The sequence below is a fragment of the Sciurus vulgaris genome (assembly GCF_902686455.1).
Source record: "Sciurus vulgaris genome assembly, chromosome: 6".
NCBI classification, from domain to species: domain Eukaryota; kingdom Metazoa; phylum Chordata; class Mammalia; order Rodentia; family Sciuridae; genus Sciurus; species Sciurus vulgaris.
The window spans coordinates 113,975,897-113,990,885 of NC_136466.1; the positions used below are offsets into that span (position 1 = coordinate 113,975,897).

General features: G+C 37.1%; 1 protein-coding gene and 1 long non-coding RNA gene across 2 annotated transcripts in view; one reads left to right on the forward strand and one right to left on the reverse strand.

Annotated features, from left to right (window-relative positions):
- The window catches only part of LOC306664408, a 1,052,029-nt gene that overhangs the window by 724,750 nt on the left and 312,290 nt on the right, over window positions 1-14,989 (reverse strand). The window lies entirely within an intron of this gene.
- IQGAP2 (IQ motif containing GTPase activating protein 2) overlaps window positions 1-14,989 on the forward strand; it is a 284,608-nt gene that overhangs the window by 230,687 nt on the left and 38,932 nt on the right. The window contains 6 exon segments of the mRNA XM_079145190.1: window positions 3,707-3,790; window positions 5,087-5,158; window positions 5,801-5,870; window positions 7,766-7,974; window positions 10,618-10,767; window positions 14,101-14,264. Coding sequence (XP_079001316.1) covers window positions 3,707-3,790; window positions 5,087-5,158; window positions 5,801-5,870; window positions 7,766-7,974; window positions 10,618-10,767; window positions 14,101-14,264 — 749 coding nt within the window.

A 14,989-nucleotide genomic window follows, 5' to 3' on the forward strand; every position in this document is an offset into this window, starting at 1 on the left:
CTACACGACCCATGTGATTCTACATCACGTACAACCAGAAGAATGAGAAGTTATACGCCCTTTAATGATATGTCAAAGTGCATTCTACTATAATATATAACTAATTAGAATGCTTTTTATTTTTAAAAAAAGTACTTAAACACCAACTAAAAAAAACTGAGTAGAGAGCCTGAACTGTGACAAGGCACCCAGCCTTCCCTCCTCCTGCTAGGTAGTATCAAAGGAAGCAGAGGCATGGGGGATAGTCAGCACTTTTACACCTTCTAGTCAGTGGAAGCCACTGGGGGAATAGTAAGGTGGTACTTCTACCACCCCACACAGAGTGCTATCAGCAGAGCTCCAAGATCGCTGGAGTTCCCACTTCCACCCGGCAGTAATATGGAGCCCCTCCCCATCTCTGGTGCAAGGACACGTGGAAAACACGGACGTTAGCCTCCATCTTCCAGTAACGAGGCAGCACACTCTTCCCTTGCTGAGTCAGTGTCAGGAAAGCCAGCTGAATCTGAAGGACCAAATAAGATCCAGCATCTCTTAGTATCCAGATTGTCAGTATCTATCACTCAGGCAATTTGGATATTTCATTCACAGAAATCATCATGCCGTGAAGCAAGATAAAAATATCAATTAAAAAACAAAGTAAGAGATGCCAACAGAAAGATGGCAGAGATGTTCGCATTTGCCAACAAAGATTTTTAAAGCAGCCGTCATAAAAATGAGCAATTACAAACACATTTGAAATAAAGTGTTTTGGAAAATCTCAGCAAGGAAATAGAGGAAAAGAAAAACCAAGCAGTAACTTAAAAATACAATAGCATGTGTGAAAAACTCAGTGGATAGTCTCAACACAGAATGCAATGAACAGAGGAACTGATTTGTGAATTAAAGAACAGAACAACAGAAATTCCTAGGTCTAAACAACCAAAAAAATCAGACTGACAAAATAATGAATGGGAGCCTCAGATATCTGTGCTACTATAATAAAATATTTGGTATTTGTGTCATCAAAGTCCCAAAGGAGAGGAAAAAGGGGCAATGTTGAATAAGACCTTGAAAAAATAGTGAATAATTCTATGGTGTAACAAAAGATGCAAAACTACAGATGTAAGAAGCTGAGCAATTTTTTTTTTTTTTTTTTTTTTTTTTTTTTTTTTGTACCAGGGATTGAACTTAGGGGCACTTGATCACTGAGCCACATCCCCAGCCCTATTTTGTATTTTATTTAGAGACAGGGTCTCACTGAGTTGCTTAGCGCCTCACTGTTGCTGAGGCTGGCTTTGAACTCAAGATCCTCCTGCCTCAGCCTCCCAAGCTGCTGGAATTACAGGCGTGCACCACCACACCCGGCTCTGAGCAATTCTAAATAGGATGAACCCAAAGAAAATCACACCAAAACAGGTCATAGCCAAAGTTCCAAAAACACAAGATTAAAAAAAAAAAAAAAAACCAGTAACTGGTGCATCTGAGGCAGGAGGATCACAAGTTTGTGGCCAGTCTAGACAACTTAGCAAGATCTGTCTAAAAGTAAAATAAAAAGGGCTGGTGGTGTAGTTCAGTGATTCAATCCCCAGTACCAAAACAAAAAAATAATCTTGAAAGCAATAGGCAGAAAGGACAGCTTACCTAGGAAAGAGACAACTATGTGACAGGATTTTTCATAAGAACCTCAGACGTTCAGAAGGAAGTGGCATTACAGTTTTCAAGTGCTGAAAGAGAATAACTGTCAACAGAGAGTTCTATATCCAGAAAAATATCATTTAGGAATAAAGAGGAAACTAGAGAGCTTGTCACCAGCAAACCTGCACAAAAGGAATTCCGAAACATCAATGGGAAAAAAAATGGAGAGTAAACACAATGCATTTGTCTTCTCCTCTTGAGTTTTTAACATTGTTTGCCCATGCAAGTGAAAATTATAACTCTGTCTGATGTGGTTCCAAATATATGGAGAATTATATGGAAATGATTATAAGTGGAGGAGAGTAAAGATGTGTGAAGGGGAGAGGTATGTATTATTTTAGGTATTTATTGCTAATGTATGATATCATATTAAGTATAGCAATCTATCTTGGAGAGCTTCCTATTCCTCCAGATACAGAACACTTCCCTGGTTAGCAATGTGCCTACCTCTTTCTCAGCGGCTAACATCCCTTGGTTTGAGTGCAGTACAGGACTGGCCCCAGCTGTTACCCTCTTGGTGAGAATCCCTCCTGCTCTGTGTACATTTTTGGTTTTGCAGTGCTGCAAGAAAAAATCCTTATATATGGTTTTTTTTTCTCTCCCAGGCTGGATATATTGGAAAACAGGATAGCGTTTCACAATTTTTAAATTGGATATTGCTAAATTCCCTCTAAAAGGAACTACCCTTTTGTAGTTTTCTCAAGCCCCACCCCCATGCTTTTTTGTCCATGATTGACAGATGGATAAAGTGGTAATTCCCCAAAATGGCTACTCAAGGCTCTCTCAAGTTTAGAGCCATCTCAAAGATCTTTCCATGTTTTTGTTGAATTTTTTACCATGATCCCCTCTTCCAGATCAATTTCAGTTGCCTTCTCTCCTACAAGAATTCTCATACCTTTCAATCTATGTGCCTTCTTGTTTTCTAACACTATTGTGGATTGTTTTAAAAGTATAGTTGTAAGATGTTACCATTGGGTAAGCTGGGTGAAGAGTACTTAGAACTCAATATATTATTTTTTGCAGCTTTCTGTGAATCAATAATTTTTAATTAATTTTTAAAGCATAATTGTTATTTCCAGGGATGCAAATTGAGAGGGGAAGTCTGGGGTAAGGGCTCTGCTAATCGTTTTGATTTTATTCTGACTTTTTTGTTTCAAGTCTTTACAAAGAAGTATATTATTTTGGAAGTCATAAAATTCCACATACACTTTTTCAAAAGAATAAGTAATACATTAATATATGCAGATGTGAAAAGAAAATGACAAAAATAATTCAACTATTGTTTTTTCACCTTTTAACAAGGAACTTATATTTCATTTCTGACTTGAAAACAAGATCAGAGAAATAGGGTGAGTTACAAATGAACTTTAATAAAAGATGCTCAAAATGAATTGGAATCAACTACTAACAATTACACAGTTAATCATTCTAAAGATAGCAGTTTATATCCAGTTTTTATCAATGCCTCCTATAAAAATTCTCATTATATTAGCCAAGTAAAGATACTTTAATGAAGTATCATTAAACTTTATGTAGGAACATATAAAATAATAAATGGCTAATCACTAGCCTCATGTTTTCGGGGAGTCAGGGTCACAAGCTAGTGGAGTGTCTTCTTTTCCAGTCTGGGCTATGGTGGACCACTCATTGGAATAAAGATATTTATTAGCCACTATTTTTAAGCATTTTATGTTGTTGCCAAATAACACCAGCACCCAGTTAAGACTGTGTGTTGAGGGTAATTCTACTTTATTATTCTATCACCCAGACCCTTGGTAAAATAAGCTTGCAAGCTGGGAAAGCTTTCAACCCTCACTATTCCTTCCCCATCTTGGGACAAGTCCTAGCCATGAGCTGGTGTGCTCTGCCCCAGTTAAATGCCCACCCCTGGAGATGGAATCCAGGTGAAATTCAGAAGGGGGAGCCCCTGGCGATGTCCCCACTCAGTGCCTCCTGAGATTTGCTCTGTGCTTACACTTTAATCAACTGTGGGAAACTCACTCATCAGTGACTGCAACTCACTTTTCCTCAGGCTTTTTGGAAGAGATACACACAACAGAAGACATATATGGCCAGACGAAAAATGTTCGTTGATAACGTTGATTCTATTGTGAAGGTAAATATCCTTTCCTATCACATCAAGTGCTTTGCTTAAACTTTTCCCCTCACTTTGTTTTGATTCTGGAATACAAAGTTGCAAGAAGGGTATGCATGAGTCTTGAAGCCAGTCCTGGGTTTAAATCCCAACTCTGCTACTCACTTAGACTGATCATCTTCAGACAAGTCAATTGAATCATTATAATTATTTTATATCCTTTATGTGTTTTGAGAGTCATGTGAAAATGATTCTATAACCAGTAAATGTTCTCAATTTGTCTAGAAAGTCTAAAGTGATTATTTAATCTCCAGGGGGAACCCAGCCTTAGTTCATGTACCTTTTCTCATATTTGCTAGTAATATTTAGAATGCTCAAACATACCAGTAGAAAGCCTTAGTTGTAAGACAAATGCAAAACAAATGACAAGAGGAAGTAGAGCTAATTTAGGATATGTACTTGAATGTTGAGCTAGTCTAACCCAACTTTCTACCCAGGCAGATAATTCTGAGCTAGAGCAAGCAAAGGCACCGTGTTCATAGCACTCACAGAGCTGAAAGCCAAAGGACTGTCCAAAAATGAGCTTGTAGACAACTTGAAAATCCAGATGAGAGTTAGAACAACAGAACTGGATAGATACTGGAATCAGATGAGATTCATTAAACAGATATTTTAACAGTAAAGTCAGAGAATGACATTGTCTAGATCCATTGTACATTACCTCCTAAACCAAATAATGCTGTATGTTCACCGTGGTACACATGCTGATTCCCTCAGAAAACTGTTGGTTGCACTTGGTCCCTCTGCAACATCTTGAGATATTTTCCAGTAGACATCTAAAGGATATTGGTCACATTTAAAGGACGATGATGAAACCCTGGACCTGATTTAATTTGATTCCCTGAGTCATTGCAACTCTCAGCAAAATGCCTTGCTCTCTTGGTTTTTATTTAAGATTAAAAGAAAATAGCACAAAGCTACATACCTCTCCCACCTCCCTCCTGTTAAGGAAGTGGAATGAAGAGTAGCAAAGTGTTTTGAACCCCCTGAGAAAAGCAATAAAAGAAAGGGGAAGTGAAGGGCAGGCTTTAGGTATTATTTAACAGTCTGCTCATTTTTTAATTATTTTTAGAAAAATTGTATAAAATTATATTAAAGGGCTGGGGATATAGCTCAGTTGGTAGAGTGCTTGCCTTGCATGCACAAGGCCCTGGGTTCAATCCCCAGCACCACACACACACACACACACACACACAAAAATTATATTAAAGCATGGTTTGGTGATCACTTTGATTCCTCCATTTTACTTAATTTTAGATTCAGTCCTGGTTCCGAATGGCAAAAGCAAGAAAGAGCTACGTTTCACGACTACAGTATTTCATGGATCATGTAAGACAAGTGCATGCGGGTTTTTAACAGGATTGAAAATGAACTAAATGAATGTTTATTGAATGTTGGTTAGCACTGAATGATTTTTATTAAATAATGGCAATGATCACTCAGGAAAGAATAGATGTTAGAGCCTAATATGATAGTGTTTGAAAATTTACATTTTTTTATTGAGAGGATATATTGAGAGTAAGACTTCATCAGTCAGGGGTAGAGAGTAAGAAGAAAACAGTGGGATAGTAATAGGAGAGAAGATAATAGAGAAGTATTTTCCAGCATTGCATGTACAGTTTTCTAACTATTCACTGATTAAGTTGAAGATGATTGGAGAAATTTTTTCCAGAATCTTTAAACAGATATGTGAACAGAGACTGAATCATCAAAGGTCTATACTGAAATCTGTTTCTCTCTTTTGATCTCTTTAAACAGTCCCCCTACTGTCTTAATATACTTTTGAAGCTAACTTATGTGACCCCTTCTTAAAAAAAAAAAAAGGAAACAAATGATAAACACACTGTGTCTAAGGGTCATCAGTTCTAAACAATATCAGTTGTAATGTACTATCAGTTCTTAAGGTTCTGAGTTCTGAAATGGTGCTGCAGATGGGACTCTGGGATCATGATTTGTCTCAATGTTTTGCAGAAAAATGAAATTGTGAAAATACAGTCCCTGTTGAGAGCAAACAAAGCTAGGGATGACTACAAAACACTGGGTAAGTGAGAGCCTTCAGAAACACAGCCTGAATTCCTTTTTAGTCATCAAAGACAAGTTCTTTCCAGCTTAGTGGCTTCAGAGGTGACTCCAAGAACAGAGGATGATGCCACTGTGTCCTGTAGACTTTGATCTTCTCAGACTCTGTAACAGAAAAGGGCTTTCCTATTTGTAAATGGAAGGGATAAGCAGAATGGGTATGATTTCTTCCTCAAAAAGAATCGAGTGGCATAGTTGCTATTTTTGTATTATATTTGAACTAGAATCAACAACCTAAAGCAAAAGAGTTAACCAGAAGATAAGTCTACATTTAAACCATTAATTAACCTGCCTATCATCCCCCTCCACACACACATATATACCTTCCCTGAAGGATAAAATATATAATAAATTAATGAGAATTAAAAAGAAAAAAAAATCTCATCTCCCAGAGGTGATAATGACAAACATCTTTGTCCCATCTAGAAACCTAAATGACTCTGTATTTGGTTGTTGATGCTGGGTTCATGCTATAAATTGTGTTATTGGTTTAACTCTTCTTATTCCTTAAGTGTCAAAACACCACAGAACCAAGCTGGAAGTACAAGGAAGACCTGCTAAGGCCCCAGGACTGGTTCAGGTCATCTTTGTATTACTGTATCTTTCATCTCAGTCAGTTCATTCTTTTTTTTTTTTTTTTTTCCTGATAATGTTTTGTTTTATTTTTTTTGTCTTTTTTAATTATTTTTTTATTTTTACAGACTTATAGTTAACTCGGAGCTGCTCTCACCAAAGCACATTTAAAAATTTTTTTTTTTATTTTTACAGACTGCATTTTGATTCATTATACACAAATGGGGTCTAACTTTTCATTTCTATGGCTGTGCACGATGTAGATTCACACCATGCGTGTAATCATACATGTACCCAGAGTAATGATGTCTGTCTCACACCCCCGCCCCTCTCATTTCCCTCTACATAATCTAAAGTTCCTCCATTCTTCTTTCACCCCCACCCCACCACCACCAAGCACCGCCACGTCAGTGCTTTGCCAACTCAGTGCCTTGAGGCAGCCGACAGGATTTTCACCAAATGTATTTAAAAAGGTATCTTTTTAAGAGTCAGAATGCCAGGCAATTACAGCCTAAAATTACTAAGGGGAACCCTCTTAGAATTTATATGAGAAACCTCTCTCCCAGTGACTGAGGCTGAAGCAGAGCCTCCCTTGGTCCACACTGGAAGGACAAAGACCAACTTTCAATTTCTAAAATCTTTTTACTTCTGTCAAGGAGAACACTTATTCCTCTTATCATCACACTGACTCCTGTTGGGCCTTAACAGTCTTCCTTCATTTCCTTTCTAATTCAGCTTTCACCCAGTTCTGGCTCCTTCCCAAAGATCCTTTAGGCTTCCACTTTCTGCTTCCCACAGTGAGAACGTAAATCTCTTATCTGGCTCAGCCACAAGGCCTCAGAGCTGAGGTCACTTGCCTTAAGTTTTCCATGTTCTTCATCAATAAGGTGCAGATAGTACTGTCTTCTCAGTGCATGAGTCCTGGGAACAGTGTGACAGACAGCTGACAAATGAGTATTAGATAACTAGAAAATACTGGGCCAGACAGTATCCATTTTGTACATTTGTTTATATGATCAGTTATTTATAGCTTCTAAGTAAATAATACTGTGGGTTTTGTATCTGTGTGAAGTAGTAGTTAAATAGTATATATCTTGAAGAAATACAACCATGGCAGTTTTCCAAATTTTACATGATACAAAATATTTTCTTCCACAAGTACTTTTATTGATACATTTTTCTGGCAATCCTTCCTTTATAGGCCTACTATTTTTCTTGTTGATAATAATTCCAAGCTTTCCTAATTTCCCAATACTAGAAAGTATTCTGTTCTTCTCCCTGCAGTTGGCTCTGAAAACCCACCATTAACTGTAATCCGCAAATTTGTGCACCTATTGGACCAAAGTGACTTGGATTTCCAGGAGGAGCTGGAGGTAGCACGATTAAGGGAAGAAGTAGTGACCAAGATCAGGGCCAATCAACAACTGGAGAAAGACCTGAACCTGATGGACCTCAAGATTGGACTCCTGGTGAAGAATAGGATCACACTAGAGGTCAGTGGGGCTTGCAAGCCTGTTGGCTCCTAGGAGGAAGAAGATGGACACATATATGCTCCTGACACTTTGGTCCAGCCAAGGTCACTGGTCATTTTTATTATACGATAGTGGTTCACTGCACAACAAAATTCTATGCCCCCTGTTTATGACATATTTTCCAAGATTATTTTACCATTTTGAAATGAAATTTACATATAATAAACTGTACTTACATGTGCTTTCATAATAAAACTAAAGCCTTTATATAAATATGAAAGAAATAAAAATGAAGTAATTCATATTGAAAACTACATATCTAAATGTGAAAATATACAGGCCTTATGATATAACAAGATAACATAAAGTTATCAAGGGCTTGGGCCTCTTCCCAGAATCACCACAGATCGAGGGTGCCACAGATGGATGCCCTGAGTGACAGAATAGGTGACACCTCATTTCCTAAAATAGAGAACAATAGTTTAGAAAACTCAGAATAAGTGTGGTCTGCCCCCAATATACATAGCAGTTACAGTCCTAGAAAATCTGATGTATATTAAAATACCTTGTGTGGAGAAAGTCTGTTGTGCATATATGTAAAACAATAAGATTCTAGGCTCAGAATCTTGACCTGTGTGAATGACCAGAAGAATATTTAAAGTCCTGTCATGAAAAATGGGGGTGGGATAATTGTTTAAGCAGAACCACCCCACAAATTGCTGAACAATAGATCATCTGTCATCTCTAGCATCCCACAGAAACCACAAGTGCCTTGTGATTCAGACATCCAAAAACACTCCTACATATTTCCAAAATGTCCCCTACAGAGTGATACCACACCCATTAATAGCTTCTAAATAAATAATGCTGTGGGTTTTGTATCTGTGTGAAGCCTGTTCTTAATGTCAGAGCTCTCTTATTTTTGCCCAAGATACTATTTCTAAGACCTCTCTCCATGTCCCTGTTCCTTTACAATATGCCAAATCAGTTTTCAGGAAACTAATAGGTCAAAGAGGAAAGCTAACCTTCCAGAAGTTCAGAGAAAGCTACAGTAGGACCAAGGTGGAGAGTAAGTGAGCAGCCATGGAATACCTGTCCAGTGGATGTACGAATGTCCCACCTTTGTCCTCCAGACCTCATGAAGATACCAGGGAAAGAGTCAGAGGGAAAATAGAGCAGCGTACAAATAGGACATGATCATGTTTTCTAAATATTCAAAAATAAAACTGCAATTTAAATTTTTTGTATTTCTTATTTTATCCTGAAAAATTGTAGTACTTCATTTAAAAATTATGTATTTGTATTTGATTCACATGTAAACTTCTAAAGTATAATATTTTCCAGAAGGTCCTACAAAGAATGCTTTTTATAACCTCAAACTGCTGTTGTACCCTGTCCCCTTAAAACTGTAAACAGGAAATGTTTCAAAATGAAGGCTGAGTTACAAATCAGTAGTTCAATAGTATATATCTTGAAGAACTACAACCAGGACAGATTTCCAGATCTTGCTGAACGTTTGCAGTATTGTTGTGCTTTTTAAAAGCATTAAAGGCATTTATTGCTCATTGATAGCACTACGAAATAAGATTAATTTTTCAATCCGTCAGGGTGGGGTTTATCCCAACTCCTCTGGAGGCTGAGGCAGAGGGATCACTTGATTGATCCACAGTTCAAAACCAGCCAGGGCCACACAGCAAAACTCTGTCCCAAGCAAAACAAAAACACACACACAAACATATAATTTTTCAACTTAAATTTTCAAACACCAAGTATATATCCAATATTTATTAGAAGTTAAGCTATGATTATTAAGTATGTTGTCTTTGATCCTAACATTAATAACAGCATTTTTTAGTTTGATTTTAAGTATGGAATAACTAAAGCTTTATTTCTAGTACTGTACAAGTGGGAAGCAGCTTAAACAATAAATGGAGGACCAGTGTATAGATGTCATATAGCCACTAAAAATGTTTTTGAAGAATATTTAAGGGCAGATAAAAATGATTTGCAAGATATAGAAAATAGTACCTAAAATATTGTGATTTCTTTTACTCTAAAAAAATTTACTGAAGAAAGATCAGGAAAAAAATTGAGTGATCATAAATGATTTTAATCTTCCCTCTCTTTTTTTTTTAATCTTTTTTTTTTTTTGAAACAATGGTAATGTGTTTAGTTACAAAAAAAAATTTATAGAGAAGCAGCTTAATTCTTATAGATCACCTCAAGCACTTTCTCTGATATGCTTACAGAAATGTGTGTCTGGCTTTTCTTTCAAGAGTTTTATAGTTTTAGCTTTTATTTTTTATTCTTTGATCTCTTTTGAGTGAATTTTCCTTTATGCTGTAAGGTAGGAGTCTGACTCCTTTCTTTTGAATGTGGATACCCAGTGTCCCAGCATCATTTGTTAAAAAAATATTTTTCTCTATTGAATTTTCTTGGTGCCTACATTAAATCCTAGGAGTAAATAAATACAGCTTCCAAGAATACATGTTACAAAAGCCAAATTCACCTACAAGGCTCATTTCCTTAACATTTTCTGTTCCTGTTTCCTAATGAAGGAAATGCAAGAAATTAATCTTTCCAACAGTGTGTGCTTCTGGGTATGAAGGGATGAGGTAAACAGTACCAGAGTGCAAAGTAGTCAAGTCCTAAAATTCTTTACAGGATGTAATCTCACACAGAACAAAACTGAATAAGAAAAAAGGAGGAGAAATGGAAATATTGAATAACACAGAACACCAGGGAATCAAAAGCTTGAGTAAGGAGAGGAGAAAAACACTAGAAACTTATCAACAGCTGTTTTACCTTCTACAGGTGAGCACAATTTATCTTTCACTGTGAGTTTTGAATAAACATTTTGTTGTGTTTGTGGTTTATGATGGATCTTTCCCCACACTTCAGCAATCATAACATGCATGCTTTGAGCACCTAAGTGCTATTTTAGGTGCTTTATACATATGATCTCACTAAATTCTTACTGTAACTCTGGGAACCAGGAGACAGTGAGTGCTATCATTTTCCATTTTCCAGGCGAGAAAACTGAGACACAGCTATTGAATGGTAAGGTGGAAGCTTTGGAAACCAGACAGTTCACTTCAGAGTCCATGACTGTATTATACTATGGTGATCTGCAAAAACATTATAAATCTAGTAATGACACAGACTGTTAACCATAAAAAAAGCTAAAATAATTGTGAAAAACAAGTATTTACTAGAACCAGCCTGCCCTTATTTGAGGGAAAGAGCAAGAGGGTTGGGATTAGTAAATAATGCGCCTTTGTATTTCATTATTTTCATGACGTAACAATGATATAAATGAACTGTAATCTTCCATTGTTTCCAGAGTGCTGGGGAGAACTAGTAAGTTTAATTGGTTATTTTTATTTGGCCCTTTAATGGACCAGTTCTTGTTTTGGTTGACCATTGATTTACCCCATCCACCCTACTAACACTTAAAGTTAGTCACAGAAGAAACTGGGTAGGTGATGGTGATAGGTCCAAACCTCTGCTTCACCAAGAAAACTTTCCCATAAGATGAGATCAGTAGTTCTTCCTTGTGAGAACCAAATGTCCCTTGCTTCAGGTCACGGATTCCTTCGAAGCCTGGAGATGCCTGAATCTTTGCTTGAGGATGTCACTGGCATTGGGTATATAGAGAACACATGATATAAACCATAAATAAAAGAGTGACAAAATGTTAGTTTTGGTAGATGTTGCTTCAGGTTCAAGAATTCTCTACCTGGAATAATGAATTGGAAAACATCTTCTTCAAACAGATGTAGGTGCCGCAGATGGCCACCACGGGGCAGCATAGAAGGAAAAATAGCAATACTTAAAATTGTGAATATCTACTGTTGAATACCAGCCACCTTTGCAGAAGCAAAGGGGGCTCACTTCTGGCAGGGGAGATTTTATGTCTGACTGATTTCAATTAGTACTCAATCACCAGTTGGAAATTTAATCTTAGGGACTTACTATTTTTTACATCCATGAAAATCCAAGCTTCTGTAGGTCAAGATTCAGTTTTTCTAAATTTAATAGAACTAGTCATAAGAAAAGTAAAAATGTGGGCTGGGGTTGTGGCTCAGTGGTAGAGTGCTCACCTAGCATGTGTGAGGCACTGGGTTCGATTCTCAGCACCACATACAAATAAATGAATAAAATAAAGGTCTATCAATATCTAAAAAAATATAAAAAAAAAAAAAAGAAAAGTAAAAATTTAGCCACTGACCTTGTTGTAAGTGAAGGCTCATTAATGGAAATGAGAAAAGGCACAGGAATGTGTTTAGAATAACTCCATCAAGTTTTATGCCCCAAATCAAACTGATAGTCCCAGGGCAGGATCACTCAGTTAAATGAAATGAAGTGTCTCTTTGTATTTTTCCCCACCTTTTCCTCTATCTTTTTTTTTTTTTTTTTTTCTTTTTGAGACATTACCCTAAGATCAATGTAGAAATTACAGAAAAGCAAATGGACTAGGCATTGCCCTTTAGCAAGGATTCTCAACCACAGCAGCAGGTCAGCTAGATAAGGTTTGCTTTGGGCTTATCACTGCAGTATCAGCCAAAGTTTAAAGATTTGGGGTCACCTGAGGAGAAATGGCAAGTAGTCTTCTTAAGTCCTACAGTGAGTTTCCTTTCTCATAATTTCCATACGTTTAGTGTTAGAAAAGAATCATTACAGAGCTATCAAAAAAAAGTTGTCCCGAGCTGCTGCTTCATAAAATTTCAATCCATTGTTATGAGCTCAAAATTAAACCTAAGTAGTAAGTAAACTAAAATTTGGATTTTCCTGAAAGCTTTAAAGCCTAACTAGTTGCTAGAGTATACTTAATATACTCTATATATTAATTATATATATGTATAAAATATATATAATTATATATAGTATATATAATTTCAAGCATGTAAATTAAACATTTTCTTTTCTCTTCAGAAGGAAAATGAAGCCAGGCGTGGTGACACATGCCTGTAATCCACTGGGGAGGCTGAGGCAGGAGAGTTGCAAGATCAAGGCCAGTCTGGGCAGTTTAGCAAGACTCTATCTCAAAATTTTAAAAATAAACAAAAAGGCTTGGGAATGTAACAGTGGTAGAGCACTTGCTTAGCATGCAGGAGCCCCTGGGTACAATCCCCAGTACCACAATAAGAGAGCAAAAGAGATAGAGGGAGGAAGGGAGGAAGAGAGATGAGGATGATGAAGAGGAGTCTTAAATTTCTCTGTACAAATTATTTCCTCTCTAAATTCTGTTATTTCTCTTTTAACCTCCATTGCATCTGTGTAGCTGCTGGAGGAAAATCCTGTGAAGGCGGTGCTGTGTCTAATGGAATCCATCCTCAGGGGTCAGGGCTTCACATCTGTTGTTCTGAATTTCTGTCAGTCTTTTGAAATCGTTTTGGTCATGTCCTTCTGGAATTTTCCTCACCGACTGTCCTGACCTTCACCCCTCTCTACAACCTCCTGCTTCACTCTACCATGGCCATCTCATTGTCTCCATACAACCATGGCCTTTTTCTTTCTAGTATCAGGTGTTCTCTTTCCTTTATTTATCTATCAGTCATTCTAGGCCAATCTGTATTGCCTTAGTTCATTCTTGTCAGTCTTTTTGGATTCCATGGGCTCAACCCCCTCTCTTCTTTATCTCTACAATAATATTAATATGTGACTTCAAAGGGTGTATATATTTGTAGTAAATATATAATACAGGGTATAACAAAGCCTATCATAACTAATATAGCTTATTTTATACTATGGTCTTAATGTTATCTGATACCTCTTAAAGGTTATGTGTCAGGTATCTGTTTATATACTTTGGGGGAGTGGTTCTGGGGATTGAACTCAGGGGCACTTGACCACTGAACCAAATCTCCAACCCTATTTTAAATTTTATTTAGAGACAGGTTCTCACTGAGTTATTTAGGGCCTTGCCAAATTGCTGAGGCTGGCTTTAAACTTGAGATCCTCCTGCCTCAGCCTCCTAAGCCACTGGGATTACAGGCATGTGCCACTGCGCTGGCTTATTTATATGCTTTTAATGACATTAAGTCACTGAAGAGCAGGGAATCAGATACTATTTTCTGCTTTAATAATTTATTAACCTATAGTTTGTGGGGGGGTTCTGTTTTCTTCTTCCCTCTTTCCTTTTAGACCAACCCTTTATACTTGGCTAAGCTGATTTTCCAGATGCCACAGAACAAGTCAACTAAATTTATGGACACTGTTATTTTTACACTGTACAATTATGCCTCTAATCAGCGGGAAGAGTTCTTACTCCTCAAGCTTTTTAAAACTGCTCTGGAGGAAGAAATAAAGTATGTATACAAACATGTATGTAAAGATACCAATGCAGAGGTCATTTTGTTAGTGGTGACTGTCTCAGATTTACTAAAATAATTTTTAAATTATTGTGATGTTATTCATGCATATTAAAATATGTGAAATTGCTTGAGATTGAAATGGAATTTCAATTATTGTTTCATTTCTGCATTGTTAGAACTATATTCAGGTACAACTTTTTCCCACCAGAGATCCCTTTTCTAGGGTTAAATTAACTTTTTATTTTGTATGTCTACAACAATTGGAAACCAAAAATTTATTAAGTCAATGAGAAAAGGTACGTTATTAAAACTCTCAGAAATAGAGCTACAAACAGGTGGGATACTGATCATGAGCATGATCTCTGCTAAAGTTCTTACTAGAACTTCAACTGCTTTTGCTAACCTATTCTCTCTCTCTTATTTGATGGGAGTGTGCAGTTAACTATAACAAATATCTACCCCCCCCCCAAAAAAAAATTACATGAGAAATGTCCTAAGCCAAGATAGGCCTTAATTGCCTGCCTAATTTCCTGGAAACTTACGCTCTGCTAGTTCCTATGGGTTTCTGAAGCAGACGAGCCAGGCAGCCCTGCCCAGTGGGTGTCTGTAAGCTGGCCTGAGGGATAATGAGGCATGAGAAGTACAGTGCCCTGCAGTGGGGAAAGTGTAAGAACTAAATGAATGACAAATGCAGTGTAGCAGATTAGACAGCTGGAAAG